This window comes from Pseudomassariella vexata (assembly GCF_002105095.1).
Source record: "Pseudomassariella vexata strain CBS 129021 chromosome Unknown BCR38scaffold_5, whole genome shotgun sequence".
Classification (NCBI taxonomy): Eukaryota; Fungi; Ascomycota; class Sordariomycetes; order Amphisphaeriales; family Pseudomassariaceae; genus Pseudomassariella; species Pseudomassariella vexata.
Window position 1 is genome coordinate 2,111,857 of NW_024467960.1, and position 27,665 is coordinate 2,139,521.

At 51.5% G+C, this 27,665-nt stretch overlaps 8 protein-coding genes across 8 annotated transcripts; 3 read left to right on the plus strand and 5 right to left on the minus strand.

Moving 5' to 3' along the window:
• Positions 1–124: 124 nt before the first annotated feature.
• Positions 125–7,303, minus strand: BCR38DRAFT_465289 (succinate flavo protein subunit). Its single transcript, XM_040862697.1, has 10 exons — positions 6,817–7,303; positions 6,510–6,739; positions 6,105–6,413; positions 5,671–6,054; positions 4,523–5,623; positions 3,838–4,473; positions 2,615–2,669; positions 2,150–2,552; positions 874–2,097; positions 125–808 (listed from the first exon to the last, which is right to left on the minus strand). Exons 1-10 carry the CDS (start codon positions 6,950–6,952, stop codon positions 589–591), a joined length of 4,698 nt encoding a protein of 1,565 aa, XP_040717352.1. The 5' UTR covers positions 6,953–7,303; the 3' UTR covers positions 125–588.
• An 884-nt stretch (positions 7,304–8,187) lies between these two features.
• Positions 8,188–9,291, minus strand: BCR38DRAFT_484025 (uncharacterized protein; the record flags this gene model as incomplete). The annotated part of the gene is made up of 2 exons (XM_040863693.1): positions 8,188–8,842; positions 8,906–9,291. 2 exons carry the CDS (start codon positions 9,289–9,291, stop codon positions 8,188–8,190), a joined length of 1,041 nt encoding a protein of 346 aa, XP_040717353.1.
• Positions 9,292–9,967: 676 nt separating this feature from the next.
• Positions 9,968–10,436, minus strand: BCR38DRAFT_408335 (uncharacterized protein; the record flags this gene model as incomplete). Its single annotated transcript, XM_040858256.1, has 3 exons — positions 9,968–10,108; positions 10,165–10,310; positions 10,370–10,436. The coding sequence occupies 3 exons, from the start codon at positions 10,434–10,436 to the stop codon at positions 9,968–9,970; spliced, it is 354 nt and encodes a 117-aa protein (XP_040717354.1).
• A 3,823-nt stretch (positions 10,437–14,259) lies between these two features.
• On the plus strand, positions 14,260–16,959 carry BCR38DRAFT_340121 (uncharacterized protein; the record flags this gene model as incomplete). Its single annotated transcript, XM_040855753.1, has 1 exon — positions 14,260–16,959. One exon carries the CDS (start codon positions 14,260–14,262, stop codon positions 16,957–16,959), a length of 2,700 nt encoding a protein of 899 aa, XP_040717355.1.
• Positions 16,960–17,217: 258 nt separating this feature from the next.
• BCR38DRAFT_179176 (uncharacterized protein) lies at positions 17,218–18,371 on the minus strand. The gene is made up of 3 exons (XM_040853917.1): positions 18,318–18,371; positions 18,034–18,128; positions 17,218–17,871 (listed from the first exon to the last, which is right to left on the minus strand). The coding sequence occupies exons 2-3, from the start codon at positions 18,089–18,091 to the stop codon at positions 17,477–17,479; spliced, it is 453 nt and encodes a 150-aa protein (XP_040717356.1). The 5' UTR covers positions 18,092–18,128; positions 18,318–18,371; the 3' UTR covers positions 17,218–17,476.
• Positions 18,372–21,998: 3,627 nt separating this feature from the next.
• Positions 21,999–22,232, plus strand: BCR38DRAFT_340104 (uncharacterized protein; the record flags this gene model as incomplete). Its single annotated transcript, XM_040855751.1, has 1 exon — positions 21,999–22,232. A coding segment is annotated over one exon (234 nt), but the record flags the coding sequence as incomplete, so codon positions are not given.
• A 1,796-nt stretch (positions 22,233–24,028) lies between these two features.
• BCR38DRAFT_430153 (ubiquitin-conjugating enzyme/RWD-like protein) lies at positions 24,029–25,321 on the plus strand. The gene is made up of 2 exons (XM_040860019.1): positions 24,029–24,482; positions 24,591–25,321. The coding sequence occupies exons 1-2, from the start codon at positions 24,302–24,304 to the stop codon at positions 24,914–24,916; spliced, it is 507 nt and encodes a 168-aa protein (XP_040717358.1). The 5' UTR covers positions 24,029–24,301; the 3' UTR covers positions 24,917–25,321.
• A 5-nt stretch (positions 25,322–25,326) lies between these two features.
• BCR38DRAFT_366961 (mannan polymerase complexes MNN9 subunit) lies at positions 25,327–27,198 on the minus strand. Its single transcript, XM_040857240.1, has 2 exons — positions 25,870–27,198; positions 25,327–25,815 (listed from the first exon to the last, which is right to left on the minus strand). The coding sequence occupies exons 1-2, from the start codon at positions 26,914–26,916 to the stop codon at positions 25,795–25,797; spliced, it is 1,068 nt and encodes a 355-aa protein (XP_040717359.1). The 5' UTR covers positions 26,917–27,198; the 3' UTR covers positions 25,327–25,794.
• Between the last annotated feature and the right edge of the window lie 467 nt (positions 27,199–27,665).

Here is a 27,665-nt window from a genome sequence, read left to right on the forward strand (position 1 = left end):
ATCAAGAGCAATCGGACAGGACATAAGAAGATGGATACCTGAGGTGGTTGCTGTCGACTGCTCACATAATCCTCAACAGTGCTTGCCGATCCCAGGTAAAAGGACTACAAAACAAGTGAGGTAGCCGCATGAAATTTCGAATACAATTGAGCGTGGGCCAGTCCCAGACAGTGAGGGTTCTCTCATTCGTGTTCACTAGTTCGCAACACCCTTGTCTATTCTTTTTCTCTTCTTCTCTTTTTCTCCCTCTTACATTGTAGCTTTTGTTTTGTATCCGAGTCGACAGCGTTGTTTCGATTGCAGCCAACATCCTAAAAATCATAACCTCAAATGCATTTCTCCCTGTATACATGAATCGCCTAAAAGCACGCCTAAGATACACAATCCGAGGTTCCAGTCCAGCAGCTCCAACTGGAAAATGGATCAGCCCCTCCCCGCCTTAAATTTGTTACTGACAGCCCCCCATGAATGGGAGGATATTATTGCCACTCAATATAGCGTTTCGTATCACCCACTGCCACATACTTGGCATTACTATACTCAGGATATCTCAACTCGACTCGAACACCCAGTAATTGATTGTTTCACTCAGTATGTACGCTTGAACGGCGGGACGGCTTTGCATTCAGCCTCATCCAAGGTGGTACCAATGACACGCCGATACCCTAATTCGACCGGACCCTGGGGCTTCTTCTGAAACGTCAGAGTGTGCTTCATCCAGTTCACGTCGTCACGGTCTGGGTAGTCTTCGCGGGCATGGGCGCCGCGGGACTCCTTTCGATTTGCAGCAGCAATGGTTGTTTGGGTACTGATGTTATTAGCAAAATGTCTTCAATCACGCCTTTGTTCAAATTTGTACGGGGAGACACTCACGCGCAAGTAAGCAAGTTCCTCAACTCGAGTGTTTCGACAAGATCTGAGTTCCAGATCATGCTACGGTCTTTGATACCAACCTGGGGGAACAATTGGTCGACATCGTGGATCTTCTTGACACCTTCGTCCAGACTCTCTTGCATTCGGAAGACGCTGACATCAGTCTGCATCGTCTTTTGCATAGCAAGTCTAACCTCGGCCGTGCTCTTGGGGCCGCTCGAGTTACGGACCTGGTCCAGAACCTCGATCGACTCGGCGCCCGCATCAGCACTGAGGGGCTTGTGCGCAGCGCCCGGCGTGAAGTTATCACGGATGGTGTGGGAAACGGCGCGGCCAAACACGACCAGATCCAACAGGGAGTTAGCACCAAGTCGGTTGGCCCCATGCACAGAGACACAGGCAGCCTCTCCGCAGGCGAACAAACCGGGAACAACCTTGTCATTGCCGGCGTCATCGACAGTGAGGACTTCACCAGTATATCTCGTGGGGATACCACCCATATTGTAGTGAACAGTGGGCAGCACAGGAATGGGTTGCTTTCGGACATCGACACCAGCGAAGATGGCAGCCGTTTCAGAGATACCCGGAAGACGCTCGTGGAGAATCTCGGCGGGCAGATGGCTCAGTTGCAGGTAGACGTGGTCCTTATCAGCACCAACACCACGTCCTTCCCGAATTTCCATCGTCATGGATCGGGATACAACGTCGCGAGAAGCAAGATCCTTGGCAGTTGGTGCGTAACGCTCCATAAATCTCTCACCTTCCGAGTTTAGCAGGTAGCCACCTTCACCGCGGGATCCTTCCGTGATCAAGCATCCGGCTCCGTAGATACCAGTGGGGTGGAACTGGACGAATTCGAGATCCTGGTTGGGAAGACCAGCGCGGGCTACCATCGCCATACCATCGCCAGTGCAAGTGTGTGCCGATGTGCAGCTAAAGTAGGCGCGACCGTAACCACCCGTCGCCAAGACAGTATTGTTCGCGAGGAATCGATGTAAAGTGCCATCTTCCTGATTGTATGCTAAGACACCTCGGCATTCCCCATCTTCCATAATCAAGTCTAGGGCGAAGAACTCGATGAAATAGTTGGTGCTGTGTCGGAGCGACTGGCCGTAAAGAGTGTGTAGAAGTGCGTGGCCCGTTCGATCAGCGGCAGCACAGCACCGGTATGCTTGACCACCCTTTCCGTACTTCTGTGACTGCCCGCCGAAGGCACGTTGATAACTGTTGCGCGTGATGAGTATTGGGGCAGAGGGATGGGATATTGGTTGCTCACATCTTGCCATCCTCTGTTCTCGAGAAGGGGCAACCGTAGTTCTCCAGCTCAATAATAGAGGCAGGAGCCTCGCGGGTCATATAATGGATAGCATCTTGGTCGCCCAGCCAGTCGGAGCCCTTGACGGTATCGTACATGTGCCACCGCCAGTCGTCCTCGTGCATGTTTCCTAGCGCAGCATTGATGCCTCCTTGGGCGGCAACTGTGTGACTTCGGGTGGGGAAAAGCTTCGATATGCAGGCCGTGTTGAAACCAGCTTCGGCCAGACCAAAGGCGGCTCGGAGACCGGCGCCGCCAGCACCAACGACGATAGCATCATACTCATGGTCAATAACGGGATATTTGCTGCTCACATGAGCCGAAGCCTCCTTCGCTCGCAGGGGCCTGTTGGCGATAATGCGAGCTGTTGACACGTGAAATTAGATTGGCTGCTAGCTTGACCAGCAACGGGACGGGACAACATACAGACAGGGCGCGTCGAAGAGAAGTTTCTGGCCTGGCATCTTGTCGCTCGAAAGAACTGCACATTTTAGTTAGTACTGGATATTTCTCAAAAGCCGGGCATGCTAGAGCTTGTGCGCTGGGCTCAACCAAGAGCAGAGACAGAGGGGGAGATGAAATATGGGAACGTACGGTAGACCCAGTGGCCAGTCTCCTCATAGCCATTTGGGAAGCCATTTGGGGATGTATGTGCGAAGACGACTGTTGGTGGAGAAGGGGAGATATTCAGAACGTGTCACAGGCTCTTGTCCTGCAAGTCCGGGATGGAAGAGCTCGCCCAAGACGAAAAAGTCGATGATGATTCGAAAGTGACCAGAGTCGGCTCAGTGCTCAATTGAATGGGCTCGTAATCGGGACTTAAGCCGCTCTGATTGGTCACTCAATTCCTCGGCACAACTGGAAGACTGTCCAGGTGGAGCTCAAGCTTCGAACCGTGACAGGGGCAGCACCCGGTATGAACCGCCTCCAGTCCCCGCATTATCTGGATCTAACTTGTATGGAGATCATCTAGATCGGTGCTGTAAATGGTCCAGCAACGATATGGAAAGCACATATCTCAGCGCCTACACCTACATACCCCAATCAGTGATTGTTGTCAGGCTTCATCCGTAGCAGTCGTTCACCCTGCTCATGGAACAGGATACTGGCATTTAGTCGATCTCGAAAACCCCAGATTGTATGACCAACATCTTGAAATAGGGGTGGATCAAAGCATTTCAACGGACACGTCACGAACATGTATAGAAACAGACAGACACCTCGTTACAATGTTCGCTTCCTAGATGCTGTTTTTAAGTTGTTTTTGTAACATTATCCAGCACCTGTAGCCGTTGCAGTACTGGTTCGTACTCAAGACGACCTAACAAATCATCATTCAATTTCTTTCCGCGATGTGCATCAATGTACCGGCACCCTCTCTATTTCGATGTGTTAAACAATTAAGTCCAACAATTATGGACCCCAATCCCGGTGATACCAACCTCTACCCCGTATCCTATGTCTACATTGCCAGCCGTTCACCGTCCCTTGGCCTTGAGAACTCGCAGCCGTCCCAAGCCGCTTATGCGTACCTTGGTGCTGATTTCTCTTCCTTATGCCTCTACGCTCCCTAATCCCATGCATCCGATGCACATGCATTGGTATTTTCTCCTCTACCCCATCAACGCAAGTAACTAATCTGCCAGGACCTGCCTCAACATCTGCAAGAAGTTATCCTTTAACTTGTGCACCTCACCCACTGTCGGCTTTACCGGCTCGCCCGCGCTGCGCCTCAGTCGATCCTGCCTCTTTGCCCTCCTTCGCCTTTCAGCTTCAATGGGATCGAGCTCATCCTGAATCTCCTCCTCGGCCTCGTCGTCCGACTCCTCGTCGTATGCCATGTTCTCCATATCCATGTCGTTGAGGCCGAAGTCGCTCGCGTGCAGGCTTGCGACCCCGGGAATGGACGAATCCACGCCCGCATGCCCCTCGGCCGCCATCTTCTGCCGCGTCTTGTCGTGGTGCCACTTTTTGCGCGCTTCTTGCCAGGCGATGAGCTGGTTGATCTCGGCTATCGCTTCATTTTTGTCTAGCTTGCCGCTGGACACCGCCCCTTCGAAAAGTGCATTGATGTCGAGGGCTCCGCCCGCTGGTCCTTTCCGTAAGAACTCTAGTATGCCTTCGATCCAGCCCATGAGCTGCGTGAACAGTCCATTATCGTGCGTGTGCACTTCATGTACAAACTTGTAAAAATTGTGCTCGTGACGCTGACAAAGGTCGATGAATGCTTGGACGGTTTGGTTAGGATCGGCGGATGCGTCTTCATCTCGGCACTTCTCCACAACCTGTAACTGTGTTAGTACCAACTAGAGGGGTTAAGTCCGCGTCATTCACCTGTATCATATCACCCATAAAGACAGAGAAATCTGTAATGCTGTTGTATACGTTTGCCGATTTGTAGACGCGGACCAGCGGCTCGTAGAAAATGGTAAACAAATCCCGAAGCAGTTGCAGTGTGACCGGTTCTTCAATCATGTGCAACATCATCTCCTTGTCGCGCTGCCTGGTATACAGCTTCAAGAGCTGCTTGAGGTAAGAGAAAAGCTGGGCACCCTGCTTGAGCTCGTCGTCTACATTTTCGACCGCATTGTTGAAGGCAACGTATGCATTGTACAGTCGACCGATTTGCTCTGAGTTGAGTGATGATTCGAGCAGCTCAGATCGGAGTATGGCCACGATGATATCCACATCATCGGCTTCGGCTTCCTCTCGGATGGCGACCTTGACTTGCTCCTCGGCATCGGTGAACTTTTTCAGTTTCTCTACGAAGACGGCGTCGCCGATCTTAGCGGCTACCGCATCGATATTCTTCTGGAAGGTGCGGATACCGTCATTCAGCGTTGCCGAGAAGATTCGCTGCATGAGAGATCTAGTGCCAAAAGGTTGTGCCAGGAAGAGGTCGAGAACACTAGACATGACAGCAGCTGGGTTTGCGATTCGAATGGCATTCTTCATGAGGGTATAGGGTATCAAGGAATGAATCCTCTTCATCTGGGCAAACAGTTCCGGCGAGTTGTCCTCAGCAAGGAATAGATGATAAACTGTTGCAGCAACCTCAATCCGCATCCACTCGGCGAATTTCTGATACTGCATGCTCAAATCCTGGATGGTTTCCTTGTCTTTGATTTCCTGGAACAGCATTGTGAGGCCATTGCGTTCGACAATATCCTGACGAAACTGCTCCATGTAGACGTCTAGCTCGGCAGCTCGTTTTCTGGCGATTTCGTAAAACTGCTTTTGCTCCTCCATTCGTCTCTCATCGACAGCCTTTCGGCGGTGAATGTCCTCGACATCACTGTCCGCCGGTGTCATTGGACCGTGTGTGAGAAATTCCCGCATGGTCTTTGTCTGGGAGATTTGAGCGTTCTGCAACAGCGAGCGAAGAAACGCTCTCAGTGATATCCTCTGGTTCTCTCGCCACAAAATGGTGGTATTCTAGTTTGGTCAGTGATTCATTTACACCATCATTAATCGTCACTTACGTCGAATTTTGGACTCGGTAGGGGGCTCTGGTTCCTCCCATCAATACTTGGGCGACGTGACGAGCGGGAGGATGTCGATACGTTGCGGCGATGGTCTCGTACGGTCAGGTTCTTCATGGATTCTCTGAAGCCACCATTGGATTCGCCAGGGGGCACAGTTGACACGGATGAGATGCTGCTAGCATCAGAATCGTTGCCACCGCCGTTGATGCCCGACAGCAGACCCTGAGCTGCCGTGTCCGACTTGTTCTTCCTGGGCAATGGAGGAAGAACTTTACCGGGCAGCTCAACCCGTAGTTTCCTGTGGAGGCGGCTGAAGTCGCCATAACGTCTGCCAATGAAATGTTCTAAATCTCCTTTTCTCTTGACGCGCAATATGAACTCCTGTGTGGTGTTAGATGCAGCCCCTCAAAGCTCAGAAACGCTGTACTTGCCGCATGCTTGTGTGTCCTGATGTTTTTCTTTTCCGATATAAGGCGGACTCCGGCAACATTGACGTCCCAACCGTTGACAAAGTTGCCCTCAGGCAACGTGTGTAGCATGCCAGTGTTGATGGCATCCCGGTCGACAATCTCCATCTCAGCGAATCGTATTCGCTCTTCGAAGCCCGAGGCCGTCGGCACGCCAGATACCATCATCAGCTCCACCAACTTCCGACATTTTATTGCCAATTTCCGCCGCTTTGTCTCTTCCAATCGATCTTCTGAGGTAGAAATACTTTTGCTCGCAAACGACTCAAGGAACTAGAGTTTCACACACATTGGTTAGCCGCAAAGCCGCAAGTTCGCAGGCACGCACAGGACCCTTGAAGGGATCGTGGGAGCACAGCATTCACGTACCGCTTGCAGCTTGTCCTGCCAGAACTCCTTCTCCTTAGCCTTGTCGAGGAAGGGAAACTCGCGAATGTGGTGGACGAATATATACCGGAGTATGGGAAGCTCTGAGTTAAGCGGCGAAACCTCGCCGAAGTCAGACTTGAAAGGCGCGCCGAATCTTTGCAGTGCGGTGGGCGAGTTCAGCTCCGAGATCTCCCAATTGACTTGTTCAGAAACGAGTTCACGTTTTAGGTCTGCGAGGGCAATTGTGTCAGCAATTGATCTTGCATACACATTGGGATGCGCTGGCTTGGGGATCGGGAGCACACACAGTGTTCTTGCTTTCCTGTGAGCGTCTGGCCCGGAGGTGGTATCGACTGGTTGCTCTTGGTTCTCGAGGGCATCCCAACGACTGGAGCATCTTGCGCTGGCTGGGCCGAAGCAGGCCCACCATCAGTTGAGGCCATATTCGCAATGCTCGCGCTCGTGGGCACGCTGTATTCCGGGCGCTGATTAAATACGGCTTGAAGGAGCGCGATATGTCAAAAGCGGCTTCTGGACTGAATAATGCTTCGCGGCAACCTTATTGATTTTAGGTAAAGGAAGGGCCTAGGTGCTCATGCTATCCCGATGGCGGGGTACCAAGTACTATTGCGCAAAAACGTCTCGTCGATCAGGGCAGCAGGGTGGCAGTGTAGCAGGGCAGTTCAAAGCTTTGTCACTCTCAATTTCACACGTAAAATACAAATAAAATGATGAGGTCTATTGTGGACCGGCGAAGTGTACTGTCAGAAGGAAGAGGCGCAGTAATACACTTCCAATACTATTGTTACGAGAGTCGTCCTATGCTTGCGAGCGCAATACATGGATGCCGAGATGACAGTAAGCAAGCCGTCAACATCACCAGACTGCCGTTCTTTCCACTAGGAACAGGGTTCTGCGCAGTCACTACTGCAGAATTGGTTCAGAGTTGGGTCGAAGAGGAGTCATCATGGCCTTGCGAACGTAGAGCCATCCTGGCGAGTGATTGCCCCAAAGCCCCGTGTGCACCAAATGCCATTGGATGACGATGATGTCAATGGCTTATAAATGGCCCATGGCGTTGCAGCTGAGACAGTGGGCGAGTCTCCAGAACTGTGTGGGTGGATCACGTTGAGGATCCCAGCCAAGACCTAAACATGGTGACATCCACTATATATTGGTCGTCAAGCCAGACAAGGCTGCCAGGCTTATTGCCGCCAGAGCTAGCCAAGCGGAAATTATGTTATTGGTTCAGCTTGGAAATGCTCCGAAACTTGACTCGTGACGCCGTCGAGTTACTGACTGTTCATCCTCCTCTATTCCGTACGTCGTCTAGTATCTAGAGCTTTGTTGCCGATTCCCGCTGAAATGGTTTACCAAGACTCTTTACATGTACGTACTTATTACAAACTCGGATGCCAAATGCCGAGCCTTCCCTAATAAGGTCTTGGACATGAAAGAGAGTTTCAATGAGAGCGATAACTTTAGAGGTGGCGCATGACAGAGCAAGGAGACTGGCCCGACAGTCCAAACATTGCTATAACTCGAGGTATCGCTCGGTCACAACTGTGGTTTCTTTTGCGATACACATCTGCTTTACGGTTGAGGAGCAACATAGTGCAGATGTTGCGATACCAATTCAACATAGGCCTGAGAAATAACACATAAACAGTATACCGCACTATAATTCATCAAAGGCCCTGAACACTTCTTCAGTTGACGTTCCGTCTCCCCTCGTGCTATCCAGCGCCGCCCTCAGATCCTCACTCAGCTGATCAGAAACTCTACTGCTGTTCGCCGACACTTCATCTATGGCCGCCGCCTGCTTGCTCATTGACGCCAAATTCGTTTCACGTGAAACGTCCATGTTGGATCGAGTATACTGGACCCCGAAGAGTATAAACATGATGGCCAGGACCATGACAGATGTAATGACCCATATGACTTTGAGACGTTTCCGCGTCCTCTCTTGCCAGTCCTTGTCGACTCGCGCCCAGCCCTCGACGCGCTCTCGCACAAGGTCCACCCGCTCACTCAGCTTCTGTGCCCTCTGACGTCCTGTGAATATACGATACTGCAACGATGCGATACGCTTCTCTTGTTCATCGAAATGGCCGACCGCGTTAAGTTGCGATTCTACTTCGATTATGAGGCCCTGCGAATCGGCTTTGAATGTGTCATCCGTATTTTGGGCCATCCCGGCCAGCTCCTTTAAAACTAATATAGTATTCTGTAGCATGCTGAGTTTCTCCAGTATGGCGTAGTATGACTCGTCTAAGCGTCTCGTTGTTGCATTGGAAAAGGCCGTTAGGTCTGTCAGTGTCTTGCGAAGACCACTAGAAAATGGGTGTTAGTGGCCTATATGTCATAGTCAGGGATGTTTTCGTGATGCGACATACGCGGTTCTCGACGCAGCTTGAGATCTTTCTTCGTGAAGCTGCCTCTCACGGCTTGCAACGACCGCTGCTGCAGCTAACGCACCCAATTCTTCTGCCCCGGGTGGAAGCATACTTGTTCTACGACTCTGGTCGGTGCTCATCGTATACGGTGTGACGCCCTCGGAACGTGGGAGATCGAGAGAGGCACGAGGCGATTGTATCGTCAGAGATACAGGCTGAAGGGTGCCGTCATCGCGGCTCGGTTGTCTGCGCTGGTGCAATTGATGATGCAGCTGGTGATGACGATGTAGTCTGATTGGTGCTGACAGCTCGGTGATGGAACGGCTAAGCTGATGTCGCCTCGCCGGCGAAGCATGTTTTGACAGGTCGAGGCCTTGATTAGACATTATTAATGCCAACCCGTCTTATCTAGGTTTTGCAACCGGATTTTGGGAGCGCGATCAGCTTGGTTTGCCAGTAGTTAGAAGAAGCAGTCTACGGACATCCTTGTAGCTATGCGAACGTTGAAAGTTTTGTTCGTCTATGCGCAAGGTTCGTTACCAGGTGCCTTTGAGACAGTGGCACCGGCAGTGGGCCTGTAGTGCAGTCACATGTCACGAATGATCAAAGTGCCACAAGCAGCAGCAATGCAGCCTCATGTGGAACGTATGCATTTCCCTCTTTTGCAACGATTTGGTTCAATCAACGGTCCAGTTTGTATATAGCCAGAGAACAACACTCTAGCATTACATCACCCATTTAGTAATCATGTGGTCATTGTTCTTCGGAGCAGCGTCCGTCATAAAGTTGGGTATCTTCAACTTCCAAATACAACGGCCCTCCCCACTGTCCACGCCTTATACGGCTGTCGCTTGGTTCTCAGCGACTACTAGGCCGCATTGTAAAGCGATCAAAACGGCCTCAATATCCGCGGTCCTCCTGTGGTGGGGCGAAATGTATCAGCGGCCGTTGGAATGTCTTTGCAGTGCCAGCAATTCGCCTAGCGACTTCATATTTTGGACACGCCGAGGACTCGCAAAGGCCTCTATATTGTCCTCAAAAACAGGGTTGAGAATTCGCCTTTCATGAGTTGAGCAACTTGTTGCGCTTCTCCTTCCGCTTCAGTCGCTCTACCCGCTTCTTGTGCATCTTCTCGGCAAGCTTTTCGTATCTCTCTCGCTCCTCTTTGGCTGCTCGTTTGTCTTTGATGGCTTGCACGCGTCTCTGTAGCAACCTGTCAGTCCCGTATCCCAAAATAATCGATCAGCTGTGCGTCTGACTTGTCGGTCTTCCTCCTTGTCATGTTTCATCTCCTTCTCCTTCGCCTTCATGGCTGCCATGGCTACTCGCGACTGGGTTCGCTTCTCGAACGAAGTCAAGCCGGAACCTGGTCTGAACGCTTTTCGTGGTGCGTGCCATTGCTTCCCTGCGTCAAACATATGAGCATTGAAAATCGACCTGGCGAGGCGTACGGTGTATACTTACCATTTTCGCGCATGCCTTGGGGCTGTTTCTGTGCCTTGGCGGCAGTGCCCGAGACCACTGCAGACATAGTTTGTGTAGCTATCGTTGAAGTATAGCGTAATAAGGTCTCTGTTTCGGAATAGAGTCGAGAAGCTGGGATCCAAAGCCGTAAATGTGGGTTTAGTAGACGCATTCACTGCCGAAAACAACGTCCAAAGTCCGATTTGACTGCCAACCTGAAATGAAAATTCGGATGTGGCTGGTGACTGTGGGAATGACGGACTGGGATGCTTCCGACACTCCGACAATTCCTGGCAATCCATGGCTGGTATCTAGGTGGCTTGATGTTGGACCTGCGAAGAAGGGTCTATTACCCCACATTTCAATTGGATCGGCACAATTTCACTCTAAATGAAATTAGGAAACACGAGCTGCGAGTGATTGGTCCCTGGCGCGTTTCCAATCCCAGAATTTGTGTTTTTGACAGCGGGACCTTAATGTCAGGATGCAAATTTGAAATCACCAATCTCAGCTCAATGACAACAAACCGACATCAAAAATGCACCCGATGCTCGTCACAAGAACAAAATCATGATGACTTCAATATCCTCTGGCTTATCTGCCCTCTCGGATAAGCTTGCAAGCTGCTCAAATACTCGGTTGGTTTTTGAAACTCAGCACATTTTTCTTCGACATGGGTCCATGCCGATCAACATGAAGGCATCAAAGATAGTTTGCATTCGAGTAGTTTGCCGACAGGTCCGAGTCGTAAGCAGCACTCCAGTGTCATATTCAGAGGGCCAGAATACAAAATACAACGAATGAGCCAGTTCACAGTAGCGGGAGCCATCGACGACTATGGCAGTGGCAAACCAGACAGTACATGGATGCTTTGTGCAATTAAACAAGTGCAGGTTGCACTTATCAACACAGCCCCGCGGACAAAGGATTGAGAGGGGAAAGCCTGTCGTCATTATGGTCGAGTTAGCGCAATCTCTCTCGGTTACAACGATCCAAATCGGCCATGGTTCCTCGATAAACCGACGGGAACTCCGCATTTTATCCCATCTCAAGCCACGGCTGAGGATTTACCGAATCGAGCCGGGGTTGAGGTCTGGTGGAGCACGAGGGTTGGGTGCTGACAACGTAGCAGTAGCCGCTGTCAATACGAACAGATGCGAGATGTCCGAAGTTTCGGACAATTTGATTTGAGCCGGATGCGGCAGCATCTCATGTTGGGGGGTGGGGGGGCGAGGTGAAATTACTGCTCGTTTGCCGCGATGTTCTTAGACATGACCAGCCCATAGAGTTGTTGCGCCAGCCATGCTTCTCCTCGCAGAACTCAGAAGCTGTCCAGTCCAGAGCCTCATCGTGGCTTACAATGAGACGCTTCGATACGATTTCCATATCGTGTGCCTTGCGATGGTGCAGCTCTTGCTAACGCAATTATTGCCCTCACGAGTCGATCAAACATTGACTCTTGGCATTCTATGTTGTGCAATCATTCAACTGGACGAACCTGCATATCCACAAGCATGCTGCAAGATCTCCTCTCTTTTATCCGGTCGAATACCCACAACCAGCATGCAGGAGAGGTCCGAGCACATTGAGGTCGTCGGCCTTGGTTGGACGTGGCGAGTTGCGACAGATGATGACTGGCTGCTGCTGAGAGCGAAGGTGGCTGCGGCCAGGCCTTCGGATTTGCGCCCTGCAGCCTTCAGGGTGAAGTAAAAGTACCTTTCGAGCAGGTCGTCTGACTTGGGCTGGTTTGGGGTTCTTGGCAGTGCTACGGCGATTAGCTGACTCCGTAGAGTTGCTGTGTGAAACGAAACGGTTCATGCTCGACTGATACCATGATCTCATCATGAGTTGAAGGTTTACCGTTGTTGAAGGGCGCCATGGATAGCTTCGGTGGACTGCAAACGCCTTGAGACTGCGCGAGCCTCAAGTTGCACGATGCCACCCCAAGAGCCGCCGCAACAGGCAATTAGATGCACGAAACTTGCGACCCGAAAGAGACAAGCAGCGGGCCCAACTGCATAATTTCCAAGGTGTTGACTTCCCCAGGACTGCCAGGATAGCCGGGCTCCCCCTAACCAAGAACTTCCAGGAACCGAAAATTCACGAGTTGGCACATTGGTTGACGAATGGATCCATAGATTCCGAGAGTAATAAGAGGGTACTTGAGAGAAATGGCAGCATGTAAAGTATTAGCCGCTGCTCATCGTAATGTACCTGCGCTTCATAATAATGGACGAAATCAACTACACGGAAACGAAAGGACTCAACTCGAGATAAAGACGACCCTGGTTTTGGCTCAAACCAAAGAAATCCCTCGCAGATAGCCTTCGATATCTCATCCGAAAAAAAAACCAAACAAAACCCAGACCGCGCTGTGGCCGTCTTGAACTACTACTATAACACGAACTTGTGGTTGGCAAAAGCTCCTTGGGACCGCGCTGTATGATTCGTGTTGTTGGGCAAGTCTATCACTACCAATGAGACTGCAACCGCGCAATCTCCATAGATACTGCGAGTACCTCGCTTTTGCGCCGAGATAGAGGAGCCTTGGGAGCCACCGTGGTTTGTCAAGTACATGCTGTTAGCACGAGTCCCCTGAAAGCGTGGGATTGCCTGCGGATGCGGCCTAGGCCAGCCATGTCTTGGGACGCAGTGGGGAAGAGGTGACAAATCAAAGCATCACAGCTGGGAAATGGCAGCAAGGTCTGACCCGATTTACGCGGAGGGCCCACTAACAGAGTGACCTTTTTTCGTGGGATGAGCGTCTCGAGCCATTCGGCGGCCTTTCCTCCCTCTCCCCAATTTTCTAATCTCGCTGCACCTAGCTCGCCTTTGGCCCTCTCAGCAGTAACTTGAGAAGACAAGCGAAGCGTGGACCACCACCTGGCAGCACCGCCCACCATCCATCCACCTGGCACCAAAGCCCAGGGCGCCGCAATCGCCTTTCCGTACCATCTCTCCTCATCTCTCCCTCGCCTTTGCCTTCAACCCTCACCTTCAAGCATCGTCACCACGGCCTCACGCCTGGCTCAATTCCAGTCGCAAATCTCATGTAGATTTGTCCTGGTCTTGGCCGTCCGCTCCTTACAACAATCGAGAGTCTTCTTTTTCTCTCCCATTTCTAATTCCATTACACAGCATTTATTTTGAAGGATCGGTCTCCCGGCAATTGGCCTGTGGGAAACAACAACAAGCAGCCGCCAAACACCCATTTCCGGCGCCCGAGCATATCTCGCAGAAACACAGTTTTGATCCGACTCGTCCGTTTTGGTTTGGGTTTAAAGGTATGAAAGCACATCTTGCCTCTGTGAATGATTAGTCCTATTTCTGTTATTTTCACCACTCACTGTCGCTCGTGCGAAACGATGCTATCCGTCACCCTTGGCCTACCCGTTGGAGCCAGTCTCACTCTCAGTTTTGATGTCGTTCTTTTCTGAAAATCTGCCACACATTCTTCGATGCCTAATCAAGCCGCAGGGTCAATTCACCGAGCGAGTAATCAACACGGAACTCGTCACGTACTTCATCTTTTGCGACCACGGCAGACGAACGCCTCATGACCTCTTTATTCAGCCAGGCGCTGCTTTAATCTGTGCCGCAGAGCGGCTTGAAGGAACATGGCAACCGCATTCGCTGCCAACAGCCCGGCGGAGTCTGCCACTGTTGGAATCGAGCCCGTAGGAATGGCGGGCAGACACACACGACAACTCACCATGCCGATCCCGGCGCCAATATCCATTTCCGTTGAAAGCCCCGTGGACAACTCGGCGTCGTCTTCCTATTCACCTCACGGCATACAACCGCCTCCTAATCCGCCGTTTGTTTTCCCTGCGCGTCCCGCGTCATCATCTGCCCCATCATCGTTGTCGAGAAGTACTGGTCGACGACCCATGTCAGCCACCGAGTTGGATTTTCGGCGTGATACATCCGGGTTGGGAAGCCCGAGCTACCAACCCATTCGGTCTCCGGGGCTTCCTGAGTTCAGCTTCAACCCGGGTGCCAGACTCAGTCCCGAGAGCGCTTCTGAAGATCGTCGACCCAGATCTGCGGCACTTCCCGATTTCAGCTTCAACCCGGGTGCCACATTGACAACCGACAGCTCCTTGCTCAGTCCTCCTCTATCACCCTCATCTCCGCGCATGCTACCAAATCGTGGAAGTCACCGACGAGGTGGGAGCGAGTTCGTGGGTGGAAATATTCGAGCTGGCGAATCCATTACCGTAATGAGCACGAGTCCAACAAACCCCGAGAGCGGGTTTGCATCGCCAACCGTAGCCCCGATCGATATCCCACCAGCGCGTCGCGGCCGACACGCGCACCGTCGATCTGCAGCAATCTCTAGCCACGATCTGACTATGATACTCAAACCAAGCAGCCCTAATCCGTTACGAGGTAGTAGCGCTCCTACTAGTCCGGCGGATTTCGAGTGTAAGGTCAGACCTTTCCCCGAGACGAGTGATGAACAGCCGATGCCTACTCACTCGGAACTTCAACTGGACGTTGAATCTGCAACGGTGAACACTATGACAGCGAGTCCTGTTTTGCCTGTGTGTGAACCCAGCCTACCCGCAAAACCAACCGTACGAGCAAGGGTGGGCTTTTCAGATACCCTGGAATTCATCCCTCGTCCGTTATCTCTGGTATCGACAGATACATCGAGCACTATTACGGGTCGCCACGGACACTCCGTGTCTGGCAGTATTTCATCCATCATTTCACTTTCAAACTCGACCACAACAGATTACGACATGCACGGAATACTGGGGTCACCTGTCTGCAGCAAGAAGGGTGGACCCCGGCCAAGTACGGCAGGTGCTGTCCTTGAACGCACACCCAGCACAATTGGCATTGCTGCAGAAGAGCAACCGCTGTCTCCACGCAGACGAAACTCTATTCCGCTTTTATCTAATTTGCCTGCACCTGAGCCTTCGTCATCCACAACTCCTAGCCCATCGAAGACCCCCAAAAGATGGTCCTTCTTCGGTCTCGAATCCCTTGCAAGTTCGGGATCACCTACGAAGGCACGACCGCACAGTTCCAGCTCCTCAGACAGCGGGTTGAAGGTGAATTCCTCATCGGAGAATGAAGAATTCGCTGCTGATGAGCCTACGCATTTGTCTGACCCCAGTAATTCCTCGGGCAAGAAAAAGAAGCAGAAGAATGTCAAATCCTGGGCTGGATCTATCCTCACACGAAAGTCAAAGTCCCGCTCTCAGAAAATGAAAACTGGTCTTCGACGCTCGCTCACCCCGCCGCCGTCTAGAATAGGTTTAGACGACGATATGGAAAATGAATATGTGGATGCCTTGGAAATGGCAACCGAGCCTGCTGACAATAAGGAAACCAGTTCAGCACAGCCTTGCATAAAGTCAGAAGATGACACATCATATCCAATGATAGATCTCGATGCTGCCTTGGGTCCTTTTAACACCCCCTTGAGTCGCGATCCAGCTTGGGACGAAGCCCAACGATCTGGTGTTCAGATTAAGCGCCAACTCCACAGTGCTGCCGGCATGCGAGGATTCACTGGTCCTGGAATGCACTATCATCGTCGTGCCGAGAGCGCCCCTGAGATGCCTCCTTTTGAGGCTGCCAGATTTGGTATACATCGATTCGGGAGCTCCTCTACGATGGCCGACGTGTTTGAGGAGGATGAAGAAGACGAGGACCATACTGGTGCCAAACTCGTGACCAGAAATTCTGCTCCTGATGCCCGGCGACGATCCACAGCAGACGGTGATTCCAAATCAGTATCAGCTGACGACTCCAATTCAACGCCGACGCAAGATCTGGATCGAAAAGTGCAAGGTGCGAAAGAAAGCCTCTCGTTGGGAACATGTGTAAAACGCAAAGGCAGCGGTTCAAGTCTTGATATGCAGCCCCCTGAGTCAAGGATGAGGACCGAAACATCATCTACATCACTTCACGAGGAAGTAATTGTGGAGGAGGGACCGGTTCGTCGTGCGGTTGACCAAGAACGAATCTATGAGACAATTCCAGATTCGACAGACTTGGCAATGCCTTCACCTCGCCATATTTTAGTCACCAAAGACCTTGCCCCTGTCGAGGTTTCTCCATTCACCCTCCCCGGCCCGTCATTGACGCCTGCCAGCCCCTACTCGGCAAGTCACTCTTCGTCATTCCCGTCACCCCTTTCACCCATGTCATACGATGCGCAGCGGATCTCCACAGCTCCCTCATCGGTAACTGAGGAAAATAACTTCCAATCCTTGCTCATGGGAGAGCCGGGCCCCGAGGTTGTCCGCATATCGGTTGATGTACCTTCGTTGACGAGTAGCAACTCAACGATGACGCGTGAGAGCAACTTCCCCGGTGTTCACCCGAGAAATGTGCCCTTTCATGAACAGCGTCCAGCGTCTTTCACGTCTACTGCTTTCGGTCGACGAAGATCTAGTCTAGCTAGTCTTAGTAGACTCATCAGCAGCGCACATGGGGAACGGAGTAAACTGAGCATCGAGGTTCCGTGCGAGCCCGATTCAGACAAGAAGCCCAAGGTCAGTGCAGCAAAGCGTTGGAGTCGCATGATGCAATTCTGGAAAACGAAGGAGTCGACCGAGACCGAGTCCTAGGCAGGCTTCCGAAGTTTATTGGCTGAACACTTGGGTGGAAAGTACCTTGTGAAAACTAGCTGGACCTTAGCCAGAGATCACCACCTGGTGACGAAGTAGAAACCGCCTCGCAAAACGCGTGTTCGGTATCGCAATCCAGCGTATCGACAAGGTGGCGCGAACAGTCTAGTACGAGCTAGTCAACGCTGCCCCCTGGTGGAATCTAACAAAGATACTCTAAGGATGTTTGGTCGCCTCGATTCATCGGAGACAACTCTCCGACGTGTTTGTCCACGGGCACCAGGGGCACCAGGGGCTCCAGCTTGAAATCTACAGACGTTGTTCAGCACATATGATTTGGCATTTCACGAAAGCATGAAGACATTGTAACAACTACATGACGATGGGGGTCAGAAACTACTACACTATTATTTCGTTGCTTTTGGAAGAGGGGGAATGGAATGAGCATAAAGGTATCGATATGTACCTGACCAGTCGCGGTGGGTTCCTACATAGCATACTGAGGACAATTGGAAGCTCACTTCAGATTCAGCCAGGAAGGAGCTAGGTAGAACACACTGAAAGGGGGACAATGGCTGGTGTGCCCCGGCTTTGGCTGCCGCTTTGGCTCCGCCATGTGGACGACGAAAGTAAAGTCCCCAATTGTAGAAATATAATAATGAACATATGCCCGTAAACATACACATGTACATCCTTCTAGCCCATCTCTGCCTTGTGACTTGATGTTCTCCCCAACATAGCTAGGGCTTCTGGCTCGGGGTGGTTTGCATCGAAGTGTGGTCGTATGGGTGACATTTAACGGGTTCGCGTGGGCTCGTTCGTAAATGACCCGGTAGCTGACCGGAAGCTCCTCCATAGCTTGATGCTTTCGTTGATGGTTCTTGAGTTGCACCGGCGTTGAACTCTCGAGAGCTGACGAAGTATAAAACGACGCGGGTTAGGACATGCGCATCACGGTAGTTGGCCTAGGAATGAGGGGATGGCAATTTTCGAGCAGATACCATAGTAGGCACTGGCGTACCCCCGAAGTAGAAAAGAGGTTGGTAGAGGGTGGCTAGAAAAGGGAGAAAATACAAGGCAAGTCAAGAGTACAGGGGGTTTGCCGCATGGCAACCCAATCCTGGTGTCCCATGACCAATGTCCCCCAGATCCATCCTCACTTGCTTGCCCTGTTGTCCATGTCATTATTGACCAACCTTTTTTTGGGAACGCGAGATCTACCCAAGGTGGGTCGCACACATGCCGGCATGCGCAGAGGATGCTTGCACGTAGACTGTGGGTTTGCCACTTTAACAAGGCTTCTCGCAGGACGAATGCGGATGTGGCCACCGCCTAGGAAGTTCTGAGATTATACCTACAAATGTCAGTTTGGTTGGGCCAATCGGACGGGGGGACGAGTGGGTGACACGGAGAGCGAAGTTAGATGTATGTATATGATGTATATTCGAGTGTCTGCGTTAGGGATTTAACGTAATCCACCCCTTAGCGGGCCGCCATTTTTGGCATAATAAGAGGATGATCAATAACAGCATAACAAGCAGAGTTGAAGCTATTCACAACGCTATTTTCAACTAAATACATCAGAATCGAGCGGTAATTCCTTCCAAACGCGTTTAGCAAAGGTAACAACGCCCCTAAGAGCTTGTCTACGCTCCTTTTCACTCATTACCTGAGCCTCTCGCTCCTCTCTCCGGCGCTGTTTATCTCGAATCTCTTTAACAGTTAATACACGTGCAGTACCACAGGCCTTCTTCGTCCTTCTATTTCTACTCTCCTGTTGTTTCTTAACGAGGCCCTCGTTGTTCTTCTGTAAGCCTAGATTATCTGCTAGAGCTGTTAGGCAAGTCTCTTTAATAAAAGAAACCTTACGCTGTAAGGGGCTATCACAAACAGTGACAAGCTTAGCTACAATCTCATTGATCTGCTGAGCCGTATCCCTATCAACTTGAATATCAACGCGTACACCATTCTCGTCGGTAAGGCTCGCAAATGGAGGGGTCTTTGGCCGGTACTTGGCGAGGATCTTCGACGGATCTAGTGGGGATAAGCCAGTACCTCTCCAAGCGCCCGGGATATTGCGGTAGATAGTAGATCCAGCTTGTTGATATAATAATAAGAACTGCTGGTTGTCGACTCGTACGGCACCGAAGATAGACCGTTCATGATCAGGGACTTGTACGCCTTTGCCAGAGGGCCGAAGATACCCTTGTCAAGGGGTTGAAGCTCGTGGGTCGAATGGGGGGGGGCAGGCATAGAGGAATGATTTGATTTGCTTCGCAGTATTCGACGAATTCAAGGGATACGTGGCTTGTGTGACCATCTAGAATAAGAAGGCGGTATTGACCACGACACTGTTGACGTGTATACGTATCAAAATGGCGTAGCCAGGTCAAGGCAATCTGTCGATCGGTCCAGCCATTTGGGCTGACCTGAATAACAGTCCTTGGATCGATCCTCTCGTCTATCCAAGACGGCAGAATCTTCTTGCCCTCGAATATGATAAAAGGCGGTAGGGGGTAGCCGTTGATTCCTATACATTCGATGATAGAGACCCATTCACGGTTACCAGGCTGGTTAGCAAAGGCCTGATCGTCCTCTCGAGATATAATAACTTTAGGGTTATCACCGATCCCTTTGCTAATCCCCTTCTCGTCCATATTGTAGGTATCATCGTCCGTGATCGCGTATTGTTCTTTAACTCGTCGGTAGAGGTCGAACCATTCGGTGAGGATATCGTACGTGATACCATCCTTTCGAGCTTGATCTAGACTACGACCCCTATAGATCTTCAGCTTAGGGTGGCGGTCTAGAAAGCTAGTGTACCAGTTGACCCCTAGGGGGTCTGTATCTCCTTTCGCTTCCAGCAGGTTCACTGCTAGCCCTTCCACTGCTTTGATAGTCAAGGGCCATCCCCCGCAGCTAACTGAAGCAAGGCTCGTTCGATCGTAGCTTCTTCGGCAGGTAATAATCGCTGTCGGTGTTGGTGGGCGGTGGTCCGGCTCTGGCGGCCTTGAATTCGGGCTTGGAGGGTTGTTCTGGGGACCCCAAAGAGCTCGGCTGCTTTACGTATACTAGGGACTTCCCCAGAACGAATAGACTTGATGGCTTTCTTGATCTGGTCTTCCTGATCCATTTGACGAAAGAATAAAGACCTAGCGATAAGAATCGACGTAGAAATTGATGATGTTGTTGTTAGTTGGGTGGCCCGCTTATGGGTGGGTTACGTTATATCCATTCCCGCCCCAACATGGAACTGACTTCGGGCGTTCCAGGGGCAAAATGCTGTGTTTGGTTCTAGTATTAACTAGTCGTGATCTTCGAAGCCGCCATCAATTTACTAGTAACTGTGGTGTGGGATTGAGCGCCAGAGTCATTCCCTAGGCCAAAAGTGGTACAGATGCTAGTGTAGCTAGTGGGTCAGACGCGTCCTTCCTTCCTTCCTTCCTTCCTTAGAGAGCAATAGTACCCCACAGAGCCTCTCAACACCAGCCTACGATGCACAACGCGTAGAGCAGGCATAGCGATCAATACGACATCCATCCACAGTCATCAACAAAGAACTAGTTCCCTCATTAACTCGCATCCCGTTGAACACCATTAGAAGCAAAAGAGACGGAAAAACCCGCCGAAAAAAGGAAAAGGAAGTTTACCTCAAAGTCGTAGCTAATCAGAGCGCCAGGAAGGCCATCCGCCAGGCTCGGCCAATCAGAAGCACCTCAGGCAAAAGTGCTTTTCCCCTCTCTTTGGATGTGGAACGCTGCCGCTAGTCTGGAATGCGTACATCCCTGCTTGGTAACCAAATAGGTAACCAAACAGGTAACCAAATAGGTAAAGTATCGCCACAGGGTAGGCAGGAGAGTAGAAAAAACGATAAGGCAATTTGGAGGGGTCCCCTTATTCATGGGAATTCTGACCAGGACACTAAAAACAGTTGGAACCAGGACAGAGAAGCACGCAATCCATTTGCAGCCTTCTGTGCCAGATGACTGTAGACTTTTGCTCAGTCGCCAATAGTGAGCTGAGTATAGCAGAATCACGAAACTATCTCTCTCAAACTCTCTCTCTTCACGCTCTCTCTCTCTCTCCTTGTTATCCCACTTGCAAGAATCATTCGATCCCCAAGACCAAGGCCAATACATACCAAAATAATTCGCCCCACTTGTTAGCAAGCTCAAGCCTGTTGAGGCTTGTTCCCAGCGCAACAAGACTCAACCATTCACTGTCCATTGTCATAATGGATACAGCGGCCCACGGGATCGTCTGGAGACAACCTGTAATCGGCCAGGTCGGCCAGGTCGGTCACTTCGAACCAGAAGCACACACACATCCAGCGGAACCATTGCCGGTTCCGTCGACTTTGGACGCATGGTCATCACTAGAACCCTTCAACTTCAGCTTCCCCCTCCACCCCGATTCGGGAGGCACCGACACGAGCTTCACGAGTTATGACCCCCCATCCGACGTGAGTCATCTTCCTGATCCTGCCAGTCTCATCTGATATGGTACCCCAACCAGGGGGGCATTTTATCTAGTAGGGTCGTGAGCCACGATTGTTTTGGGTATACTAACAATGTGCGGGGCCTTAGTGTGATCATGCCGCCCTGTGTCACCAAGAGCGTCCACATCAACAATCACAACAACGACAACAGAAACGGCAATATCCACAGCAATCACAAATACTCACACAGCCACAGCTACAATGGCACTCCCAGCAGCAACAACTACAATTTGCCAACCTCGCTTCACCATCCACGTATCAAGAAGACCCCCACGCAGAACTTGACTGCAGTCTACAGACCGGTTTTGGCCTAGTACATGGCCAAGCCGACCCCGAAGAGCACTACAACAATAACCCTTCAGAATCGGAGCCCGAGCCGGAACCGCGGCCATCCAGACATTTGAAACGTAGGAAACATAACCTTCAGAGCTTCCATAGTCTGCACAGCGAGTCGGCCCCTTCCACTTCGCCCCTGAACCACGAGTGTTCTAACGGCATCTCCGCCACCACAGAAGGACGGCCAACCCATCACGATCGTAACCGGGAGAAGAATCGACTCGCGGCTAGCCGATGTCGAGAAAAGTCCAAGAAGCACATCGACGACCTCCGGGAGTGGGAACGCGAATTGACGGCTCAGCGCTCTTCTTTAGCCGCTCACGCCGCCATTCTAAGAGAGGAGGTGCTCCAGCTCAAGAACGAGATCATACGGCATGGCGACTGTGACTGCGACTTCATACAGAACTATCTCGCTTCCGCAGCCAGGAACATGGGCTAGCCTCGCCGCAGATGGGGTGGATGGAGGAGGGAAACTGACCCCTGGTTATTGAACTGAATTATGAGGGCCCTGAAGAACGCACAAGACAGGAACTTGAAAGTGTCGTCGTGCTACATCTCCCTCCACTCATAACTCCAACCCACAATTGCTTGTAGGCAGTACGCCCAAGAACATTGTTGTGTGCATTAGGCCACCACGACGGAACGAAAGAAACGAAGAATTAAAGAGACGGAGTGATGGGGGGGTTGACGAGCAGAAGGAGCTTGGCGCTACCCCGGCAGATGCGATAACGGTGTTGTTTGTGCCTAGCACTTGCTCGCAAAGATGAGACACGTTGCTCTAAGAGAGCATGTTCGGTGCCGGCTTCCGGCTGACGTGGGATTAGTGACGGAGGTTGCAAGTAAAAAGAGGATGAGCCGTTCGGAAAGAAGAATTTCATCAAGCCGGGGAAGCAAGCAGACTACTCCCCAAGACTGGACATATGCTGTTGTTGCTTCTTCGAAGAGGGAAAGATCTGTTATTGTCAGCCCATCAGGCAGTTCTGAGAAGACTGGGAAGGCATATTTGGATGTTATTTCAAACAGTATTGGTTACGACGACAACAAACACCGACAAGGGGCCCAGCCCAGGGGTTCATCCTTCGATTCGGAGAGACTTGCAGATGGCAGGCTCTGGGAAGAGTAGTGGGACAGGTTCATCTTAAAAGAGGAATTGAAGATATGACGTGCAGAACAATCTGATGTAATAATGGGGGACAAAATCATGAACTTCCGAGACATCATGAACAAAGGAAAGGAAAAAAGATTCAGTTTTTCTCATTTGGAAGAAGCAAGATATAAAATACTTGCACTTTGTAATAGAAAGGGTGTCGGGGTTGCTTAAGTACCCCCTCCTAAAACTCAGCGTATCCTCTAGGAATTCGGATGGCATGGTTCTGTGGCACAACCCATGGTTCACTGCCCTGTTTCGTTTTATGTCCAAAAATATCCAATCCTGGACAAAATGCTCTGCCAAAGATGCGAAGGCATGAAAGACGTTGCGAATCATGACGAAACGAATGCTCGCCAGAGGATATGCTAATGTACCTGCAGGCAGGGTGTGATAAGAGCCGTGATGTGCCGCTGCATGGAAATTGGCTGCTGGCCTGTCAGTTTAACGTCAGCCTGTCTGGGGTTGCTACGGGGAAGTGGACCTCTCTGGGCCACCTCTTCTGTATTTCTGCCGGGATGTTGCTCTGCACCCATCCAATATTGTCAGCTCTGTTAACCATTTGCATGTCATTCTGCTGTCATTTTGCTGTCATTTTGTATCGGTTAGCATTGTTGCTTGCCGCATGGACCTCTGCGCAGGGTACGACGAAGGGGAAAGTGGACAGGAAACAGGGAGGCGAGCCAACAGGGTTACCACCTTCCCTGTTCCAGTTCCCCATTCGGCAAGCAGGGCTCGTATACTTAGTCGAGGCAAAGACCGAGGGGACCACAGATTTTGACATTGAGGACCAATAAAGAATCTCCATTCCAGAGATTTCACAGGACAGGAGGGATGAAGCCTGAGAAGCTGAACATGCCAGCCCAACTAGAAGTCAGACTGTGTAACCAGACGTTCTGGCTGCTGGCTTGAGCCGCGTACTCGTAGCCAGGTATGCAGCCAATGGTGTAAGTGAGAGAGCGTTCCGAGCCGAGTAAACTGAGACTCGATTTGGGCAACGATCGGTGGCGGAGCTGGGAGGGTGCATATGCGCTTATGCCATATACATGTATATATCCCTTTCGGAGGTTTTACCGGCTCCGAATTCGTCGCCAGCTGGAGAACCAAACCCCAGACCCACACTTATCAAGCAAGCCTCGGTGTCCGTCATCCCTGTTAGCTGGACGTGCAGAGAGCTGCCGGGTCCGTCGCCATATGCTGCTACCGGCATCTGGTAATAGCAACCACTTCACAGCAGAAAATCAACATCGAATTGAACCGTCACTCGTCGCTTCATTGAACTCAATACTAAATCAGCTTTTGCAAGGATCGCCATCTCTCGCTAGACCAGCATTGCACCTGTCCGACGCACCCCGTGTCAAATGTCCAGCACGGTTTCCTCCTCGCGCAGCGCCTCCAAGCGCCTCCTCCGCGAGCTCGCAACCTGGGAGAAGGAAGCCTCCACCGAGTCGGGCATCGAGCGGCTTGGTCCTGTTAGCGAGGAGGGGCTGCTGCACTGGGAGGCCGTCATAAATGGGCGGGGGATCGGGAATGGATACGATGGTTCGTCATCTTCACTACCCTCCTCCCATCCCGTTCCACCCCAACCCCTGCTTCCCCTGCTCTAGATTCAAGTTAACTGACTTCGTTATTTTCCCCCTCCCCCAACAGAAGGTCGCTGGCTCCTAACTATCCACATCCCGCCCACCTACCCCCATCACCCGCCCAAAATTATCTTCCGCACACCCATCGTACACGCCAACATCGCCCTGGCCACAGGCGAGATCTGCCTCGACTTGCTCAAGGACCAGTGGACGCCCGCGTACAGCGTGCTCGAGTGCGTGCGCGCCGTGCGCATGCTCCTCGGCTGCCCCGAGACCGATAGCCCCCTCAACGTCGATGTGGCCGCGCTGATACGGGGCGGCGACGCGCTGGGCGCGCGGAGCTTGGTCGAGTTTTGGTGCCGGGATGAAGGGGGGAGGTATGAAGGGCGGTAACAGGGGGTAGAAGCTATGGTGGAATTGTAAGATCTGAGACTTTTAGTCGGAGGTTGATAATTGGGCTCGGAAAAGGTGACATATCAAGCGTGCTCGGGGTTCAATGCATCTAGGGGGGAGCAGGACCATTAGATTGGAACGACACAAAGCTGGCGCTGTAGGCTTTGAATGTAATGGGGTTGGGGATCACGCGGGGTGTAATCATGGTATGCTGCGGAGGTATCGATGCCTCTGACACGCATGCTGAAGGGAAATTGTAACTGAAGTCTCGGCACTCAGTAAGGCGTTGTACGGTGGCATCTATTCAGTCACCTCGTAATTAGGCAGGCAACTGCGAATGTCTACGCTTCTCATAGAAAACTTCGGCATGCAATGAGTAAGGGAAGCAGATGCGGCATCAACACAAATTGGCCGAGTCTTTGAATGCTTTTTTATTCGATGATAACAACGGCCGCAATACCCCTGCGACCTTTCCAGAACGTCCGTCTATGCAGTCCAGACCACCAGGGAGAAAACCCAGCCGTGTATACCTTAATGTGATGTATAGTACAACGCCGGAGTACATCCCAGGTCTCACCTCATGCTCAATAGGGTAACTCCCACCAAAGTTTTTGCCTGGAAAACCTGTCCTGTAAATGCTGTTGTGGCAATTTGCATTGGGGGAACACAAATCTCCCTCACCCTGAAACCGACAGTTTCAACGCTCACCCGTATTCTGTTTCTCGGGAAACGACCAACAAAGTCCAAATTAATGATGACACAACTCCTCATCTCCAAATGTGAAATTACGACCTCGTTACAAATTAATATTCGTAAGGGTAGCTGGCAAAAAAAATGCATAACTACCGGACCAGGTGTATCCTGACACGACGATTCTTCTACTCGTTGTAGTGATAGACCTATGTGATATGTTAGAGATGAGACAGAGAGCGCATGTCATTGTTGATGCGTACCTTGTAATTTGGCAAACCTGTTGCATGCCAACCCAGCCTCCGGGCCATCTTCGCGAAGCCCTCAGTCTCAATCAGATGGTAGAAAGGGAATGGTGGGAACATGGCGCCGTCTCGGTGGACATCTGCCTTGACCAATAATGCCGTGCCTCCCACGCCATCCAGAGGAACTTCTGCTCGAACATCGTTCATATCTTCTAACTCCATATATGCCATCAGCGTTCGATATGTAGGCAGCTCTTCGTAGCCCTCAAGGAGTAGGTCCTCGGGACCCATCGTGGCTGCGAGCTCCTGCGCAGTATTGCTGTCCTGCCAACTGTTGAAGTCATAGGCCCTCTCAGCAAGCTTGCCGCTGTCGTCGGTATATCTCTGAAAGCAATTAGGCACTATCAGGTCCTTATTGTGGGATGCGAGATCTTGTATCAGGGTGGGAGGCGTCTCGACAATGTCGGCATCAAGCCACAGGACCCAGGAGGTGTCGGGTCCGAGGGTAGTGAATAACAACGAGTTCCGTGCTTTCGACATGGCAGCGCGTCTGTCCTTCTGGTTTGCCAGCTTGTGTCGTTCCGACTCGTCCTGGGATGCCAGAGGGGGCTCGAAGTCCTGGCGCTCGATGATGACCTTTCGGAAGGGACGCGCCCCCTTTTGTGTTTTTGTTATCTGTGCTTGTAGTGCTGTTGTGGCGGCATTGCCTTCTTTGCTTTTGGGGAGAATGAAGCCGAGCGTGATGAGTTCGTGGGGATAGTTAAGCTTCACCAGGTTGTCCCAGTACTCCTGGTAGAAGCGGGCCATCGGCGTCAAAATCAAGATTTTCTCCTTGTTGCCGACCGGATCATTGGTGATGGTGACCTTGTTGAGATCGAAGCGCTGCACATCTCGGCGGACCTTGTGGCTCGGTTTCGGTATAGGGGAGCTGTGTTTCGTGGTTGATCGCGAATGGCCGCCGGGTGAGGTGAGGAAGTATATGATGAAGATGCAGAGGGCGGCACCGATGGACAGAGTCACATAGTTCGTCCTCCGCAGACGAACTGGCCCCATGGGGCGCGCCATGGGTCGTCGAGGTTGTCTTAGAACTCAGCTTTGCGTGGGTGACATGGGCAGATGGATCTGGATCAAGGGGAATCACGAAGAGGCGCCGCTGGCCATCGAGACCCCAGAAAAGGAGGATTATATCAAGTCGTCGAGCTTGCGAAGATTGGCGCCGCGATAATGCAAATGCCGGGCCTGATGGGGTTCGGCTGTAGTAGTTGTTGCGACGACGTCGATCGCACTCCAGATCGTTAATGATGACAGCCCAGAGACACCCGTTGCAGCTGAAGTAAAAACTGGCCCAAGGACACCTTGGAATTTCCAGGTGTCGTGCAAGATGAGGCTGCCATCAGATTACCCTCAAAGTGGCTTAGCGCCCCCACATTCCAGCTTTAATCGCTTTGCCAAGCCTTTTAGGTTCGTCTCGAATGTAGGAAGACCGACTTGCGATTTTCAACGTTCGCAATGATTTTCTTACACCAGGTTTTGCTGCTAATCTGGGGGAAGGCACTCCTCCAGACGGACGGCAAGTGAGATCTACCGACTTCATAACATTCCGTACTTTCCATCAACGAATTTTGACAGAATCTCGGCTGTCATCTCACGAACACCCCCGGGGGCGCGGATTCCTCGAGATTCTTTTCGTACTATCGTATGAGCTCATCAGTCTCACTCAGCGGCGCCAGGGCTGTATTCTGACCCAAGCTCCCCTGACCGTCATCAACACGAACGCCTGGCTTCTCCCAGCTATCCGTCTCCAAGCCTTCAGC

Excerpts from the sequence above, each read along its gene's own strand:
- BCR38DRAFT_465289 (XM_040862697.1), bottom strand. The coding sequence starts at position 6,952 with ATGGCCTCAACTGATGGTGGGCCTGCTTCGGCCCAGCCAGCGCAAGAT. Across the intron at positions 6,055-6,104 it reads TCAGGACACACAAGCATGCG|GAGTTCATATTGCGCGTCAA; the intron begins GCAAGTACAGCG and ends AACACCACACAG. Across the intron at positions 809-873 it reads AGGAACTTGCTTACTTGCGC|TACCCAAACAACCATTGCTG; the intron begins GTGAGTGTCTCC and ends TAATAACATCAG.
- BCR38DRAFT_179176 (XM_040853917.1), bottom strand. The coding sequence starts at position 18,091 with ATGGGACACCAGGATTGGGTTGCCATGCGGCAAACCCCCTGTACTCTT. Across the intron at positions 17,872-18,033 it reads CTGTACTCTTGACTTGCCTT|CTCTCGAGAGTTCAACGCCG; the intron begins GTATTTTCTCCC and ends ATACTTCGTCAG.
- BCR38DRAFT_430153 (XM_040860019.1), top strand. The coding sequence starts at position 24,302 with ATGTCCAGCACGGTTTCCTCCTCGCGCAGCGCCTCCAAGCGCCTCCTC. Across the intron at positions 24,483-24,590 it reads GATCGGGAATGGATACGATG|AAGGTCGCTGGCTCCTAACT; the intron begins GTTCGTCATCTT and ends CTCCCCCAACAG.
- BCR38DRAFT_366961 (XM_040857240.1), bottom strand. The coding sequence starts at position 26,916 with ATGGCGCGCCCCATGGGGCCAGTTCGTCTGCGGAGGACGAACTATGTG. Across the intron at positions 25,816-25,869 it reads CAGGTTTGCCAAATTACAAG|GTCTATCACTACAACGAGTA; the intron begins GTACGCATCAAC and ends CATATCACATAG.